Below are 17,895 nucleotides of genomic sequence, written 5' to 3' on the forward strand. Positions count from 1 at the left end.
GCACCTGCCATCTGGCCCACAACAGTACCCCCCGGGCTCAGCCTTGGTCTTGATGCTGCTCCTCTATGCCCAATCCTGAGCCCATGACAGCACCTGTGGACCCCAGTGCCCAGTCCAATCTCCTTCATGAAACCCTCTTCAGGGCACCCGGGAGGTGTGGAAACTGAGGCACTGAGAAGGAGATGGCTAGTTCCTGCTGTGGGTGACTGAATAGAACTGGAGTTTTCCTTTTTCCCCCAGGTTCTGCATTTTCAAGAAAACAGCTCCTGGGTAGAGGGAGGCCCAGTGTTTGGGGCCGTGGAACGTGGCTTTCTAAGAGGAAGCAGCTTGTAAGCCTGGGTCTTCATGAGTCATCAGAATAAATGACTTGGGTCCCCTTCCCACCACCCCACTGAGGTCCCTCCCCAGGGCTCCCACGCTCCTCACACTGTCCTTTAGGACCACTCCCTTCTGCCGCACCCCATCACCACTGCTGCCGAGGACTCAGGGTAACGAAGCTGCTCCCAACACTGCTGGGGGAGGGGGATGGTCCAGGCCACTGCTGTCCTCACTCTGGGATCATTTAGTAAAGCAAAGTATGTGCCCCACAACCTGCATGTCCCCTTCTGCTTGTGTGCCCTCCAAACAGACATGCACAGATACAGCAGGAAAGATCCAAGAGACGGCTCACGGCAGTGCTGCTGGATAGAGCCCCAACCGGAAGCTACCCGACAGCCATCAAAGGTGGGATGGAAGGGGCGCCTGGGTGGCTCAGTCGGTTAAGCACCTGACAGTTCGTGGGTTCGAGCCCCATGTCAGGTCCCATGTGCTGACAGCTCAGAGCCTGGAGCCTGCTTCCCATTCTGTGTCTCCCTCTCTCTCTGCCCCTCCCTGCTTGCTCATGCTCTCTCAAAAATAAATAAACGTCAAAAACAATTTTTTTAATAAAAAAAAAAAAAAGGCGGGATGGAGGCTCACAATTACTCACCCAAACGAAAGCGGACCACCACACGCAGCAACACGGCCAATCCCATCAACGTACTGCTGAGGGAAAGAAGCCGGACACAAAAAGGTACATACTGTATGAAACCAAAAACAGAGACACATGGCAGAAAATCAAGGAAATGATTATCCCTACAATCAGATTTACCCTCGGGGGAAACAGGGAGTAGGAGGGGGGGGGGGGGAAGAAGAAAGAAAGAAAAGAAAATCCAGAGAAGAAAAACCCTATCTACTCTTCTGCCTTTGTGGAAAATAATACTCTAGGGGGATCAATCAATGAAACAAAATAAGACAGTTCAATGAAGACCATCATATCTATCATCATTACCAATGTGAATACAACCCTCTACTTTTAAAAGTAAAAGATTCTTAAAATGGGTAGGAAAAAAGTCTACTCATGTGCTACTTATCAGGGACCCACCTAAAACATACTGACCCGAAGCAGCTGAAAGCAAAAAGACAGGCAAAATATAGTGAGTATATACAAGTGAAAATAGAAATGGCAATGTTTATCTCTAGAAATGTGATTCGGGGTGCCTGGGTGGCTCAGTCAGTTAAGCGTCTGACTCTCGATCTCAGCTCAGGTCTTGATCTCAAGGTTGTGAGTTCAAGCCCCACGTTGGGCTCCACACTGGGCGTGAAGCTAAGAAAGAAGGAAAGGCAGGAGGAAGGAAAGAAGGAAAGAAAGAAACAAACAAATGTGATTCAGGTCAAAAGCTTCAAACAGAAAAAGAAAGTTACTTTGTGTTGGGAAAAGATGAAAATGCCAATGACTACATAACACCATAGAGTTCTGTCCACTTATCACATTGCATCAAACCTAGAAAGCAAAGTCAATCAGCGATATGTGACAAACTGAAAAACCTCACCTGTAGGGGACAGTCTTCTCCAGTTCCGTCTTTGGGGGATGGAATTTCTATAAAAATCAACCGCACACTAGACTACTGAGAACATCACAATAACTTCCCTAAAAGCTGAACAGTTTGGGCCACACTTTTATACCATGATGCAATCAATGAAACAAAGATTTAATAACAAGAGTGAGCAACTTATCTGAAGTTTTTAAAAATAAACTTCGTTAACTTATTTTGAAGAAATAACATTCTATAAACTCTTTAGAAAAATGTTAGTAATTAGAGCAATGCGTTAAAAACTTACTAGATGTGTTCAAGGCAAATCCACAATCTTAAAGGTATTTATTATTGAATAACAAAGAATGAAAGTGAGTTAAATGCTCAAACCAAGAAACTACAAAAGGTCTAAAATAAATCTAAGGAAAACCTTTAGGAAACATATACAAAACATAAAATTATATATCCCCTCATCAGTTAGAACAGCAGAGTTAGGAATGGATTCTATGATCCAGATCTTTGAAAAAGCAAATACCATCAAAGGCAAATTTTATATGGATAGGGTATAAGCCACCACAATGGCACAGTGAACATGTACTTTGCTCTCTTAGCAACATAGCTTTGAAAGAGAAAGCAAGAATTGCTAGAACTGAAAAAGAAGTCTTTTTTTTTTAATGTTTATTTATTTTTGACAGAGAGAGAGACAGAGCATGAGCGGGGGAGGGGCAGAGAGAGAGAGAGACACAGAATCTGAAGCAGGCTCCAGGCTCTGAGCTGTCAGCACAGAGCCCGATGCGGGGCTCGAGCTCACAGACCGCGAGATCATGACCTGAGCCAAAGTCGGCGGCTCAACCAACTGAGCCACCCAGGCGCCCCTAAAGAAATCTTAACTCTTGTGGTAAACCTCTCAGAAATCAACTGATTATATAGACATAAGATATCTGAAGTGTCGAGAGGACCTGAATAATACGATCAACAAACCTGATTCAAGCAGTTATGGCTAGAACTTTGTTTCAAAAGACACAATGCTTTCATTTCAAACACACATGAAACACTCACTAAAAACTGACCAAATACTAGGCACAAATAAAACCCCAATAAATTCCAAAACACAACAGTAATTAAATCCACATTGTGATATAAGTTTTAATAGCGGAGAAGAAAGGAAGTCCCCATCCTCCCCCAAACAATCCATCAGGAAATTAAAGAGCACCCTTCTATGTACACCTTGCATTAAATAAGAAGTATAGCATGAGGTTTAGCAATGATATTTACTGATAAGTTTTGCCTAATTGTTCCCTGTGTAATCCCCAGTTATAACAAACCATCACTTTTTCAGATTAATAGGATATGGTGGAAAGTCTGGGCTGCAAAATATTTTGAAATAAATTCTATACAAAACATAATCATTCTTTTTAAAGTTTATTTATCTATTTATTTTGAGCAGGGAGGTGCAGAGAGAGAGGGAGAGCGAGTTTCCCAAGCGGGTTCCACGCTCAGCACGGAGCCTGCCATGGAGCTCGATCTCACAAACTGTAAGACCATGACCTGAGCCAAAACCAAGAGTCGGATGCTCAACCGAATGAGCCCCCCAGGCGCCCCAAGAATTACTTCCACATAAAAGAAGAAATATGACTACAACTGCACGAAACAAACATTACATCATAAAGTTTGGATAAAATCTTCCTTAAAAATGTATGTCGCGTGAAATTAGAAACAATATAGAAATGAATCAATGAGGTCAGTACCTACCAAATCCTGTGAAACATGGTCAAAGTGAGAGTCAGAGGAGATTTCACACAGATAAGTGAAAATATCAGAAATCAAAGAAGTCTGTAATAACTGACTAAGCACACTACTCAAGAAGTTAGAAAAAGGACAGTAAAATAAGTCCCCCAAGAGTAGACAGAATTACTAAAGCTAAAAGAGCTTTAATTAAATAAAAAGCGGCAGCAGATTTGAGCACTAAAACCCAAAGTTAGTGTGTACCATTCAGGAGTCCCCAAATAAGAGGCTTCAAATTTGTCTCCTCTCCTCATTGGTGGTGGCTTCATCCTGAGTTGGTTCCTTTGTTGAAAAACAGTTTGCCAGGTGATGTACCGAAGTGCCGAATCACTATAACTCCTAAAACTCATATTACACTGTATGCTACCTCACTGCAGTTTAAATTAAAACTTTAAAAAAAAAAATGGTTGTCAACAGCCCACATCCTTCTGCTTCCTCATCCACATTCACAGAAAGAGCGTGCATGCCCCTCTTCTAACCACGCCTTACGCTGGCTGGGTGACCCAACTGGGGTCAGGTGGCGGGGGCACTGCACTATGCTAACTCGATCAGACCAGTGAGCCACTCCTTCTGGGAGCTGGGAGTGTGATAGCTTTCCCCTAAAGAACATGAGCAGCACAGCAGAGGGGGTGGGCCGCTGACCAGGACGTGGGGTAATATGAGGGTCGGATGGATACCATGAAGCTAAGTAATAAGGTATGCCAGATGGATTTCTAAAAACACCTACGAAACACAATAAGCTGGCAATTGTAATCTTTAAGTATTGAGAAAAGGTCAAGAGTACATATACAAATGTTAGAAATGGGAAAGAAGCCATAGGTTCAAATTTTATACATCAGTTTGAAATGTAAGAATCTAAGTTAAAAAAAAAAAAAGAATCTAAGCTAAAGTAAGTGATTATACTAAAATTTATGCAAAAGAAAATGAGAAACCCAACTCAGCCAATAACTATACAAGATAGTTTTTAAAGAGTCAAAGATTCGTTTGTCCTTTAAAAAGCTATTAGGCCCAGTGAGTTTTATGTGCACAATTTATCAGACCTAAGGAATAGATAATGCTGCTGTTACAGACACTTCTCTGGGACATAGGAAAATACCAGAAAGCTTCTCAACATGTTTTAAGAGGCTAGCACAGCAATGACACCAAACTTGAAGAAACAGTACAACAGAAAGGAAAGGTGTAGACCAATCCAACATTGGGGAAGAACTTCTAAACAAGATTCCAGCAAATTGAATTCACAATGTGTTATGGAATTTACCTAAGAAATCTACTAAGATCTGGTAATGAATTTCATTATGAGAACAAATTAAATAAGAGAAACCATATAATCATCTTAATAGTTCATTACTGCATCCGCAGGGCCCCAAACAGTGCTGGACACAGAGAAGTCTCTGTGAAACAGACTAGTAACTATCTGTGAAACAGACCAAGACTGAGATACACACATATCCCGCACCCCCCACATCGCGGCTATTTCACACTGTGTTGAGGGTCACAGGCAGAGATGATGAAATAAATGGTGCAATTTTCAAAAAGGACAAGACGTAGCTGTCACCATTTTAGGTAATTTGATTAGCCAAAAATAAGGCAAAAGAAATCAACTGAGAAACTGTTGAATTAAAGTAAGTCAGTTTGGCAAGATGACCAGGAATCAAGATCACTATTTTTTTTTTTTTTAAATCAACAGCTTTAGGGGCACCTGGGTGGTTCAGTCCATTAAGTGTCTGACTCTTGATTTCAGCTCAGGCCATGATTTTGCAGTTCACAAGTTTGAGCCCCACATCAGGCTCTGCGCTGACAGTGCAGAACCTGCTTGGAATTCTATCTCCCTCTCTCTCTGCCCCTCCCCCACTTTCTCTCTCTCTCTCTCTCTCTCTCTCTCTAAAAAAAAAAAAAAAAACAAACTTTAAATAAGTAAATAAATAAATAAATGGCTTTAAAATACCTAACATAGGGGCGCCTGGGTGGCGCAGTCGGTTAAGCGTCCGACTTCAGCCAGGTCACGATCTCTCGGTCCGTGAGTTTGAACCCCGCGTCAGGCTCTGGGCTGATGGCTCGGAGCCTGGAGCCTGTTTCCGATTCTGTGTCTCCCTCTCTCTCTGCCCCTCCCCCGTTCATGCTCTGTCTCTCTCTGTCCCAAAAATAAATAAAAAACGTTGAAAAAAATAAAATAAAATAAAATAAAATAAAATAAAATACCTAACATATAAAGTTAGAAAAAAATAAGGGCCCCTGGGTGGCTCAGTCAGTTAAGCCTCCAACTCTTGATTTTGGCTCAGGTCACAATTTCACAGTCCATGAGTTCAAGCCTTGCATCAGGCTCTGCACTGACAGTGAGAAGCCTGCTTGGGAGTCTCTCTCTTCTTCTCTCTGTCCCTCCCCTGCTCATGCACGTGCTCACTCTCTCTCTCTCTCTCAAATATTTTTTTAAAATATATAATGGGAAAAGATATCACCCACAGTAAACATAACCAAAATTTGTAAAAACCAAACTCAGTATGTTTCCAGACATCCTGGAGCAGAAGAGCTGAATGAATGGAGACATATACCACATCCCTGGTTAGGAACTCAACATTGTGAAAATGATAGTTCTCCCAGTATTAGCCTGTGTGTTTAATTTCGATTCAAATACCAACAGCACCTCTAATGGAAATTGACAAACTGATTGTAAAGTTCACATGGAAGATAAACTGTAGATTAGGCAGTATTTTTTTTAAAAAAGGGGGAGCTTTTGCTACCATTTCACAAAACATAACATAAAGCTATTTGAAACAGTACAGCACTACCCTAGGGACAAACAGATCACTGGGAAAATAACAGAGGTTTCAAAAACATACCATGAATAGATTAAGACTTCCTTATTGTGAATGCAGATTTTCAAATCAGCAGGGAAAAGACAGACTCTACAAGAAATAGTATCAATGGAACTGGCTCGCCAGTTGGAAACAGAGTCAGATCCCCACCTCACACCACACATAAACAGAAATTTCAAACGGATTACAGAGTTATACGCACAAAAAAATAAATTTATCAAAATAATAGGAGAAATATGGGAAGACAGCTCTTATAATCTAGAGATGGAGAAGGCCACCTTCAGCTAGGTGCAAAATCCATAAAGAAGTAAAGACTGACAGATTTGACTCCATAATAATTTTAAAGGTCTTTATGGAAAAATTCCATAATTCCATCTACTCCACATGTTTCCAGAAGACAAGACAATATTTGTAAAATAACTGAGCAGGGCTCAGTATTCAGAAAAGACAAACCCTTTCGTAAGAAAAAGAAAAGCAACCCAATCTTAAGAATAGGCCAAGTATATGAGTAGAGGATTTACTAGAGAAAAAGTATATCTTTTTATGAGCAAACACATGAAAAGATATTTTTCCAATCAAGAAAATCCAAATTAAAACAGCAATGATACAGGCGCCTGGGTGACTCAGTTGGCTGAGCGTCCGACTTCGGCTCATGATCTCACAGCTCGTGAGTTCAAGCCCCACGTTGGGCTCTGTGCTGACAGCTCAGAGCCTGGAGCCTGCTTCGGATTCTGTGTCTCCCTCTCTCTCTCTCTACCCTTCCCCCACTCATGCCATGTCTCTCTCTGTCACTCAAAAGTAAATAAACTTTTTAAAAATTTTTTCAAATAAAAAAGGCAGCAATGATACAACTTTGTATCATTGGATGGGCACATTTTTAGAAGGTTAATAATATCCATTTTTGGCAAGAGGGGAAATATTTACCCTCCTGTACTGTAGGTATGAATGTAAACAGGCTCAGCTTTGGGGGAGGAATAGATCTGGTAGTACTCATCCAAAATTATTAAATTTGTGTTTCCTTTGATGACCATCCTCCCCTCAGCCCCTCGGGAAGACAGCTGCAGAAATGTTTCAGAGCGTGCCATCCCCCACCCCCACCACGCACACGCACACACACACGCAGGAGGATGTTAATGGCAGCACCACCATCATGCTGACAAGTCAGGACAGCCTAAAATTTGGTGCTGGTTAAATAACGTATGTCATACCCGCGCAGAACCCAGGCAGGAAGGTAACATTATGAATAGCCCTAGGTATTGACATAGAAAGTGTTTTAAGGTGTGTAATTTTTTAGTGTAGGCTATTAATAATACATATATAAGATCTCATTTATTTTTTAAAAATCATAAAGACATTTTATTGAAGGATGCCAGCAGAAATTACTCCTGGGAAAGGCAGCGGCATGGGTGGCTGAGAGAGGGGATTCTTTATATGTATTTCTGAACACTTTCAGTAAATCACAATAAGAATGTATTCAGATATTACTTGTAAACAATCTTTAAAGAAATTTTTAAAAGCAAAAAAAACATGTAACCCTAACCCTAACCTTAATCCTAAATTTTTATAATCAGTTTTTAGTGCCATTTTTAAAAAAAGAAAGCAAGCTATATTTGGAGCACTTTATGTGGGTCCTTCCTACTGTCAGCCTACAGGGCATGCTTCGGCTGCCCCTTCCAGCCGGCCCACTTTACAGATGAGGAAACTGAGGCCTGAGGCCCAGGCCCTTTCCCTATGGCCCTGGACTAGTGATATAGCAAAAACCATCAGCCTCCACTCTGGGGAGTCTGCTGACAGAATGAATTCTAAGAGGCCCTGCCCTCCCACCCACCCTAACCTCCCAGGGTCGCCCAGAAAAAAAGAACAGAGCCAGCTCACATTTGCACAAATTTAATCCCAGCTATCCTGGTCCCCAATTCCAGAGCTCTTCTAGGCCACACGTCCCTTTTCCTGGTCACCCAAGGCCTAGTCATCCACCGCATCCCTCCCCATGGGGAGGCCAAAGCAGGGCCCCATCCTCCCGGGGGCCACTCTCCCCACCTTGACTCTTGTTGAATACCGACACAGGAACTGGGTCTAACCTTGACCTGGACCCATAAAGCACAGGCAAAGCAGGGAGAAGAGAGAAGAGAGATCAGGGGCCCATCTGGGGCTACAGCAGCCAGAACAGGAGTAGAAGCCAGGCAGAGGTCTGGGGGCCTGAGAGAGCCCCATTACTTATTTGCTGCTTGATCCATTTGCTGTATTTGGTGACACGGGTGTACACGCCAGGATTCTGCGCTTTGGCACAAGCCTTCTCCCAGGACAACACCCCGGCCAGAATCCATTTGCCCTCGACTTCACAAGCCAACGGACCCCCAGAATCCCCCTAAGGCAAAGAGAGAGGAACAATGGAAGCCCTGGGCCCCGTGGGGACCCAGGACCCCAGAGGGCCCAGAATGCCCACCCTGAGTTCTGTCTGGAAGATTCTTTCGCTCCTTGAGGTCCTCACTACATGGGGCCCTCCTCCTTCAGCTCCTCAGTTGTGGACCGGTCCCAGGGTTATCAGGCAAAGTCAAAGTCACAGGGGATGGGAGCAGAGCATTGCCCGGTGATGCTGACAGAGAGGGGAAAGCCCAGCAAACCCCTCCCCAGGAACTTCCCCTGCCCCCACCCTGGGAGTCACTGCCAAGAGAAGAGCTGCCAGAACCGCCCAGAAACTCACAGAGCACAAGTTTTCTCCATAATTGGTGGCACAGATCATGTTCCCCAGGACAAGGGGGACAAGGGGGGGGATGAGGGACTTCTTGCGGTAAATCCGGTTGCACCTCTTGTTGTCCATGATAAACACCTCAGCTTCCCGCAGCTCTGGGGTCAGCGTGGAGTTGGCTGTGGAGGAGCCCAGTGGGGTGAGAAAGAACTTCTCACTCCGCTCAGCCCTGGCCTCTCCCCAGTGTCCTATCACCTCCACTTCTGACACTCGGCCAAGCCACATCCCTTCACACCCCCGTGCCCGCCCTCACCTGTCTGTCTCCCTCCAGCGCGGACCATGTCCGGCAAGCCCCTCGCCCTCTGAGGCTTTCAGGATCCCTCTCTCTGGGCAGCAGCTGCTTCTGAACCGAGCAGGCCACAATCCAAGTTTCAATGCAACCACTCGCAGCTGGAGACCCCAGCCCCATACTGCTTCTCTCCAGCCTCTGGGCTTGGCACCGGCTGTGCCCTCTGTCACCTGATTAACAGTCGCTCCTCCTTCAGGCTTCTCAGATGCTCCTCCCGGATCCCTCCCGGCTGGATCTCGAGATCACCCGACCAAGTCTTGGCCTCCTTCCTTGCCAGCCTGCGCCCCCCCCCCCCACCCTCAGTTATGACGCCCCGCAGGTAGGGCTCGTGTTCCCAACGCAAGGGGGCTGGGGTGCGCCAGACGCTCGAGGCTCGTCAGGTGAATGAGTGAGTGAGTGAGTACATTTATGATTCCCTGACTCTGAGCTTCTGTAAGACACAAAAGATCGTGCCCAGCGCAGGCGTCGCTAGACCTGCGTTAGTGCCCACAGCAAGCCCAGTGGTGTAAACCGTGAGGACCGTCCTAACACATCCAAACAACTGCCCAGAGGTGGCAGCCACAAACTTCCTGAGAGGCACCGTGAAAGGGTCTAGCAGCCGAGGCCCCAGAAGGAAGGCAGCACGCCCTCTGTGGTTCCACACCCCACCCTCAGCCCAGCGTGCTCACCTGAGAAGCGCTGTCTCACCTGGCCCCAGCCAGTCACCCAGCACTGCGTCCCAACCTTCAGGTTGTAGCTGGCCTCTGGGAGGCAGATGGGCTGCACGTACTCGCCGAAGATGGCCGGAGTCTGGAGCTGGAGAAGGGCAATGTCACCCGTGATGAAGGTCCGGCCCCAGTACTTGGGGTGCATGATGATGTCCTTCACGGGGATCGAGACGCCCTTCGGGAAGTCCACGGGCTTCAGCTTGGGGGTGCCGAGAATCACGGAGTACTCTTTGGTGCTACGGGAGACACACGGCCTCGGCCAGTCGACGTCAGGTTTCCAAACAACGCAGGGCTCCTACCTCCGCCGAAGACCCTCTCCCTCAGCGGAAGCCCTGCCCGATGTGCTCTGCTCTTTCCGTTTTGCTAATCCAGCCTGGAGGCCGTCAGGGCCAGGGATGCTGCCGCCTCCTCATTCCCTGTTCAAGTTGATTCAAGCTGGCCTCATCTATGTATGGTGTATGCAAGCGTGCAAGTGTTGCTATACGTGTATGTTCTTGTGTGCATGGCGGGGGGCAGGTGTCTGAGGACTGGGGGGTGGGCAGGGGAGTGTAGGCTGGGTTTTCCTGTCACCTTGCTCAGGAGGCAGTCATGGCTGCTTTGGGCTCCTGCCTCAACTCAGCCCCTGGCGCCCTGTGAGACTTTGAGCAGGGCTCTTCCCCATTCCGGATATCCCTTCCTACTCCCCCTTCACCTCCCAACTCCCACATTGTTTCACAGAGGAAATGAGGAGGATGGGCTGGGCCCATGGCAGCCCTGGGTCTCCAGGCCGTGGACACAGGGGCCACACTCACCCTTGGATGCAGTGGGCAGCAGTCACCACCCAGCTGAGATCAATGAGGGCCCCTCCACATATGTGTTCATTTTCCAGCCGGAGGCTCACCTCCCAGGGCCAATGTCGGGTCATGTCCAAATCTTCCGACCACCAGGGTCTGCCACAAACTTCAGGAACAAGTGTGCCGGGGAGACACGGTGACCACATATTGGAGAATGAGGATACCTGAGACCGAGATGCCCCCCCCCACACCCCGGGACAATTTGCACAAAGCTGTGAATTCAGGGTCTTGTTCTCATTTCAAAGATGGGGAGACAGGGTGAGAGAAAGGCACTGTGCTAGACAAAAAAATGACAATGACAGAGATAAAAGGCTTCAAGCCAGAGACATAAAGACATCACAGGAGAGAGAGAGATACTGAGACAACAGGGAGAGATTAGCTGGGAACCTCAAAACAAGAGAGAAGCATAGAAAATGCCCCAGGACAAGAAATACATTCTCTTGGATCTGGGAGAAGTCCTGAGGCCCTGTTCCCAAAAGGCCATAAGCTTGCTGTATCTCTCAGATGCAAAAGGCCTCTGCCCCCACACTACTCAGAGCTAAGAAAAGCTCCTGACTTCTGTGCCAGAAATCTGTACACAGGCCGTTCAAGAAAGAGCCTCCAGGGGCACCTGGGTGGCGCAGTCAGTTAAGCGTCCGACTTCAGCCAAGTCACGATCTCGTGGTCCGTGAGTTCGAGCCCCGCGTCGGGTTCTGGGCCGATGGCTCAGAGCCTGGAGCCTGTTTCCGATTCTGTGTCTCCCTCTCTCTCTGCCCCGCCCCCGTTCATGCTCTGTCTCTCTCTCTGTCCCAAAAATAAATAAAAAACGTTGAAAAAAAAATTTTTTTTAAAAAGAAAAACTCAACACATACTAATGACTAAAAAAAAACCCCAAAACCACCTGTTACTTAGCAAAGTAGGAACGGAAAGGAAATCCTTAACAAAAGTTAGATGCCACAAACCTATAGCAAACACCATACAACATTAAGGAACACACAAAATGACACTATACTGTCAGAAGCCAGGAATGATGGTACTTTGTGGGCAGAGGGCAGGAGAATCACCGAGAGAGTAGAAGGGAGCTTTTGGCTCCTGGCATCGTTCTACTTTCTGACTAAGGCAGTGATTACACAGATGTATTCTCTACGGGATAATTTCTTATGCTGGACACTTATAATTTATGTATTTGTGTGTATGCAGGTAATACTCCAACAACTGACTTTCGAAATCAACGACACTTCTCTACTCCAGCACAATCCACTAGAAATTATATTCGAAACAAGATACATTCTCAATAACAAAAAAATCACAGGCACTGAGGAATTAACCTATCCAACACTACGTAAGATTTCTGTGGTGATACACTTTAGACTCTAATAAAGGACACTGAAAATGATCAGCATAAACAGGGAGCCAGCCCTTGTTTTTACATAAACAACTAGACATTTCAGATGTCTTTCTTCCCAAAGTTAATCTATAAAGTCATTTTCCAAGTTAGAATTTTAGGAAACTTTACACTCTACAACTGACATAGAAAAACAAAGGTCCATGAATAGCTCAGTCTCTGAGAGAGTGGAACATAAAGGGACACTTGTCCTAGCAGATATCTAGACACACACCAAAACCATAATAACAAAAACAGTGTGGTATTGACAAGGACTGACAGATGGAAGCAATGGAAAAGAACAGAGAGCCTGAGGTTGTTCTGGGAACATAGGAATTTAATGTAAATAAAGGAGCCACCACCATCGGTGGGTGGAAGATGCATGTTGAGTAGACGGCGCTGGGAAAACTGACTCACTATAAAGAAAATAAGAAAAACAAAACTGGATTCTTTCCTACCAGCACTCGAAGACCTAAAAAGTGAAAATGTAAAGTTAATGATGAACTGTGTGACATGGGGCGGGAAAGGGCTCCTTAAACAAAACTTCAAAACACAGTCCACAGGGGCGCCTGGGTGGCTCAGTCGGTTAAGCATCCGACTTTGGCTCAGGTCGCGATCTCACGGTTCACAGGTTTGAGCCCCACGTCGGGCTCTCTGCTGTCAGTGCCGAGCCCACTTAAGATTCTCTGTCTCCCTTCTCTCTCTGCCTCTCCCTGGCTCGCACTCTCTCTCTCTCTCAAAAATAAATCAACACTTTTAAAAAATCCATAAAGCATCAAACTGATTACTTTGATTAATCAAGTTAATGACAGACTGGGAGGCAATATTTGCAATTATCTAAAATCAGCACAAGACTTTCATTAGGAACATACAGGGAACTCTAGGAAATCAACGAGAAAAAAAGAACAACAGACAACAGGCCAAGGATAAGGGCAATTTATTAGAAGAAGAAACTCGAGAGGCCAAAAGCACATTGAGGCGTGCTGAAACTCCTTAATACTGAGAAAAACGTCAATTAAATCAAGAAGCCATTTTTCATCTGTTAGATGGGCGAAAACAGATAAAAGCTGCATCTAGTAGGTCTGTTCACAAATGGCTGATAGGAATGCAGAGGGCTGACCAAATGAGATAAAAGTATGGTATCCATGTAAATGTGTGAAGTTGATAAGTGGTTGATAAGTAATAAGTTGATAAGTTGATACTACGGCTACGTAAAGGAATATTCTTAGAAAATACACACCTACATACTTAGAGACAAGGAGTCACGGTGTATGTTACCCTCAACTGATTCTGAAAAAATGATGCGTGTGTTCCTTGACCTATTTGTATTCGCACAGTGTTCCATAAGTTGGGGGAAACAGAAAGGGATCTAGAGAAACGCCATTGAACGTAAGTTAAATGTACATGCACACAAAACCACAACGTGTATTTTGACGAGACTACGCACAAGCAGAGATACGCACTGGACATACAGGAAAGGCTGGAAGGACGGGGAGGGGAGGATGGCAGTGGGGCATGGACAGAAGCAGGAAGAGGTAACTTAACTGAACAATTCGTAACAAATCAGGGAGGACCTGTGACCACAGAAGGCCTTGAACAGCAGGAGCAACCCACCATCCCCGCCATCCCTGCCATCTAAGGAAAAACGCCCTCGGAAAGCAGACAGGTCAGACTAAATTCCAGCTTCCCACACACCCAGAAACACCATCTGTGTGACCCTCTTCAGAACACACCCTCCCAGGAGCTGAGGTTTTCCTGGCGCAGGGGCTCACCCTCCCCACCTGGTATGGAATTGTTTTCTTTATAACCTGGAGGAGAAAAGGGGGAACAGAAACGAAGGAAGAGGTCATGAATCGGTTAATTTGTTCATTCGCCAAATATTCCCTCCCCTCTCATTCCATTCCCAGCCTGGAGCCCGAGGCCAGGGAGGGGACAGAGCGTATCCAACAGATACCGGCTGTATGTGCCCTCTAGGAACACCCTGTCCAGCAGGGGAGACAGGAGTAAACACACACAGTCGCCTGTGTGCGATCAGTGCAGGGACCAGGTCACACGTGTCAGGGGAGCCCAGAAGAAGCGGTGGACAAGGACGCTTCTGAGAAGAAGGGTGATTGTGCCAGGTCTTAAAGATGAAAAGAAGGTAAAACAGAAAAGTGACAATGACATTCCGTGCGAAAGAAACACCACGGTGTGTGCCAGAGCCTCCAGAGGATAAAGGACAAGGCTCTATGATGACAAGAAATGATGCCATGGAGGAAAGTCGGGGTCAGTCACGGAGGGGGGGAGGCTCAGAAGCCAGGCCGAGAAGCCAAGAGACCCTCTGGGAGGAGGGAGGCCGGAGGAAGGGTGACATGGTCAGGCTTCTGTTGTGAAGAGGAAGTAGGAAGATGACCGACCAGGCGGTGAGATCCCACCAGAGGCTCCGCAGGACACAGGCAAGAAAAGAGGCGGTCTAAATGAGGAAGTGGCAGTGAGAACACGCATGGAGAGCTGGATGTGGGGTGCGGGCAGATGGCTAGGTCTTGGGTAACCCCCACTTTCGGATTTTAGGGAACAACGCCTCCTATCCACCGAGTTGAGGAGAACAGAATAAGAGAACCCAGTCTGTGGTCAGATGAGAGCCTCAGCTTTGGACCCCAAGGAGTTGGGAGCAAGGGAGTTACCCTGAGGCAGAGAAGAATCAGGAGTCATGGCTGGAGAAACCAAGGGACTGGAAAAGGTGAAAACGGAGGAAGTGGTAGAAAAGTCAGGGACAAGGACAGAGGCATGGCCGGAAAGGCTACGGATTACGGGAGAAGGGAGGAAGCAGTGAAGGCAGCACCAAGTGGAAACTGTTACTTGGAGAAACCTGGCAGTGAGGGGAAGGCGCGGGGAGAGGCAGCTCAGCAGACAGGGAGGGAGAGGTTGGAGACCTCCAAGAAAATGACCGAGCAGCGCGGCGCGGGTCCAGAGCAGGGTCAGCATCCTGACCTTGAACAGGAGGTGTATCTCTGATTGATAAAGAAAGGGTGGGGGGGCTGAATAGTGGGGTTCGGAGGGGCCCCTGGGGGCTGGAGGCACTCAAGGAGAACAGCACCTGGGGGCCTGCGTCTTCGGAGGACAAGAGGGGCGCCAACGGGAGGAGTGGGCCGGGGGCAGAAGAGGGGGACGTGGCATCCCGGTTTCAGCGCACGGAGACCACGCGCCTCTGGCCTGCAGGTCCTGCGCAGCGGCCTGGGGTCTGGGAGGCCAGACCGCGCCTGGGAGGGCGGCTCGGTCTCGGCCACCAGGCCCGCGTGGACTGAGGAGGAAGTGGCTGCGCATCGAGAGAGAGGAAATGCAGGGGGTTCTCCGCCCTGCAGGTCCCCAGGAGGCGGCAGGGCGGGTGGCACCTGAGGGAGGCCAGGGCGGCAGGAGGCTGGCGCCATCCTGAGGGGTGGCGGTGGAGGGCGGGTGACGGTGGGGAGGCGGGGTCCTCAGAGTCCCAGGTAGCCAAAGAGGGGGCCAGGCCGAGGGGCCGCCCTCAAGGGGGGGGGTGCTGGGAGGGGCAGAGCGGGGACTGGGGAGGGGGAGGTGGCAGAGGACACGCGGACACACGGAACGCACGGCCGCGGAGGAGGCGCAGCCTCACCCGAGTTCAGCAGCGGCGGCAGCAGCAGCAGCAGGAGGAGGCGGCGGCTCAGGCCCCAGGGCCCCGAGGCTCCAGCGCAGCTGAGCGGCGGCGAGGCGGCCATGAGGCCCGGGAGGTGCCACCTGCAGGCCCAGGCACGCGGCGCCGCGAGTCCCGACACGTGAGGGCGCCCCTGACGCACGAGGGCGCCCCCAGCACGTGACGGGGGTCCGGTCACGTGATGGGGCCCCCAGCACGTGACAACGCGCCAAGCCTTCCCCGACGCCCGCGGGCGCGTTTCCGGCATCTGCGCTGGCACACCTCGTGCCTCTTCCTCGAAAATGACCTCGGAGCCCCTGATCTGTGATTGCCCCCCGGGTGGCCAAGCCCATGAAAACATTCCCAATTGCTTTAAGCTGGTGACAGCGTCCCCCCCAGTCTGGGTAGTGAAGGCCCGCCCGAATTGCCAGGACCTGTGAGGCCACCTGGTCGCCCAGCCTCTGACCGCACCCTTGGTCCCCTCCCCGGGCTCGGCGCATTCGAAAGGCTGACAATTTATATTGATTTGAGAGTCTGAAAAGATACAGAAAGCACAAGAAAGGAACATTAAGGCTAGGCAACCCGGGAAGGCATCTTTAGGGAAGTGGCATTTGAGCTGGACCTATGACTGGAACAAGGACTCTTGGGGAAGTCGTGAGAAGGAAATACATGCCTCCTCTTCCACAGACCATCAAGGGAATGGTCTTGAAAGAGATGATGGCGTATACCGGGCCTTGGGCCTTCACAGAGCATTTTCCCAGAAGGATATGGTCTCTGCATCCGCTGGGTGTGACAGAGATTGGGACCTGACCACTAAGATTCCACCTTCTCTTGTCTAGTTGGGGGATGAGGGGAGGGGTCCAGCTCCAGGGACCACATTCCCCTGCCTGGTATCTAAGGGGGTCCACATAATGAGTTCCCATGACTAGCAGGTGAGTAGAAGTGATGTGTGTCACTTACATGTCAAGGCAGTCAAGAGGAGGCTGCCTTCTCTCCTCCTGTTAATGACAGCAGCGTTCTCCAGAGCAGCAGAGGCAGTGCCTGGAACTTGTTAGAGATGTGGTTCTCAGGCCCCACCCCACACCTACAGGACTACAAACTCTAGGAGTGGAACCAGCGATCTGCATTTTAACAAGCTCTCCGGGGAAATCTGATGCAGTTAAAACATGAACCACAGGGCTGAGTGGAGCCTTAAGATGGGGGAAAAGATACCTGCCGACCAAGAACACTTGATTAAGATGTTTTAGGAAGAAGAAGTTAAATTTATTGGGTTAACCCATTTATATTCAGTGGCTTCTTAAAGCCGATGGTTCAATACTTATTAATAAGCTCGGTCCCAACCCCAACCTTCCTCCCACAACATATAGGATTGACACGGACTGCCCTCTGAGCCCACGGATATATGGGATCTAAAACATTGACCCCTGGAAGGACAGGGGACAGGAGACTGGGAGGAGTTGATCAGAAGCCAGACACAGACAGAGAGATGCTGGGACACTGGACCAGAGAATAAGGGTAATGAACCAGTGCCTCTGACACCGAATCTCCCTTGCCTTCCTCCCTCTGAGAGTACAAATGCTTGTTAATAAAATGGGCAGCGATAGCAGCAAGTGGAAGAAGCAGAAGAGAAGGAATATTTCTCATGCTCTAACTTCCTTCCTGCTTCCAGTTTTGGTCTCTTGTGATCCTCTCTTCTGAGCTCCAGGGGCTGGTAATTAAGCTACAAAGCTCCGGGCAAACATACTGAGTCCGGGGAGCAGGACCCAGCGAGCTAAAACCATGCAGAGGACTCCCACCCGAGCAGGTGGGGACTTAACGGCTCCCTCAAGGGCTCCGTGAAAACCACGAATAGTTTCTTTGCCACATGGGAAACTAGTTTCTCTACAGAGTATGTCATAG

The 17,895-nt window shown here is 48.1% G+C and overlaps 1 protein-coding gene and 1 long non-coding RNA gene across 4 annotated transcripts; one reads left to right on the forward strand and one right to left on the reverse strand.

Moving 5' to 3' along the window:
* Positions 1-11: 11 nt before the first annotated feature.
* LOC109495203 lies at positions 12-856 on the forward strand. The gene is made up of 3 exons (XR_002150484.3): positions 12-154; positions 241-329; positions 629-856. It is a non-coding gene; the product is annotated as an uncharacterized LOC109495203 (long non-coding RNA).
* Positions 857-8,301: 7,445 nt separating this feature from the next.
* Positions 8,302-17,793, reverse strand: LOC101094990 (putative serine protease 45). 3 transcript variants are annotated; one of them, XM_045049333.1, is made up of 6 exons: positions 15,979-16,147; positions 14,102-14,176; positions 10,964-11,111; positions 10,134-10,408; positions 9,132-9,295; positions 8,302-8,795 (listed from the first exon to the last, which is right to left on the reverse strand). In XM_045049333.1, the coding sequence occupies exons 1-6, from the start codon at positions 16,079-16,081 to the stop codon at positions 8,580-8,582; spliced, it is 981 nt and encodes a 326-aa protein (XP_044905268.1). In that variant the 5' UTR covers positions 16,082-16,147; the 3' UTR covers positions 8,302-8,579. The 3 variants fall into 3 exon arrangements, with proteins under 3 accessions (XP_044905268.1, XP_044905269.1, XP_044905277.1); XM_045049334.1 differs by lacking the exon at positions 8,302-8,795 and having other exon boundaries at positions 9,139-9,295; positions 10,153-10,408; positions 15,979-17,793; XM_045049342.1 differs by lacking the exons at positions 8,302-8,795; positions 9,132-9,295 and having other exon boundaries at positions 10,322-10,588; positions 15,979-17,793.
* Between the last annotated feature and the right edge of the window lie 102 nt (positions 17,794-17,895).

This window comes from Felis catus, chromosome A2, assembly GCF_018350175.1.
Source record: "Felis catus isolate Fca126 chromosome A2, F.catus_Fca126_mat1.0, whole genome shotgun sequence".
NCBI lineage: Eukaryota > Metazoa > Chordata > Mammalia > Carnivora > Felidae > Felis > Felis catus.

Bases quoted from the DNA above. Each gene is read 5' to 3' on its own strand.
- LOC101094990 (XM_045049334.1), bottom strand. From the start codon at position 16,564: ATGTTCCTTTCTTGTGCTTTCTGTATCTTTTCAGACTCTCAAATCAAT. The intron at 11,112-14,101 runs GTGTGTTCTGAA...TTGTTCCTGAAG, and splicing joins AAACCTCAGCTCCTGGGAGG to TTTGTGGCAGACCCTGGTGG. The intron at 10,409-10,963 runs GTGAGTGTGGCC...TGTCTCCCGTAG, and splicing joins GCTGCCCACTGCATCCAAGG to CACCAAAGAGTACTCCGTGA.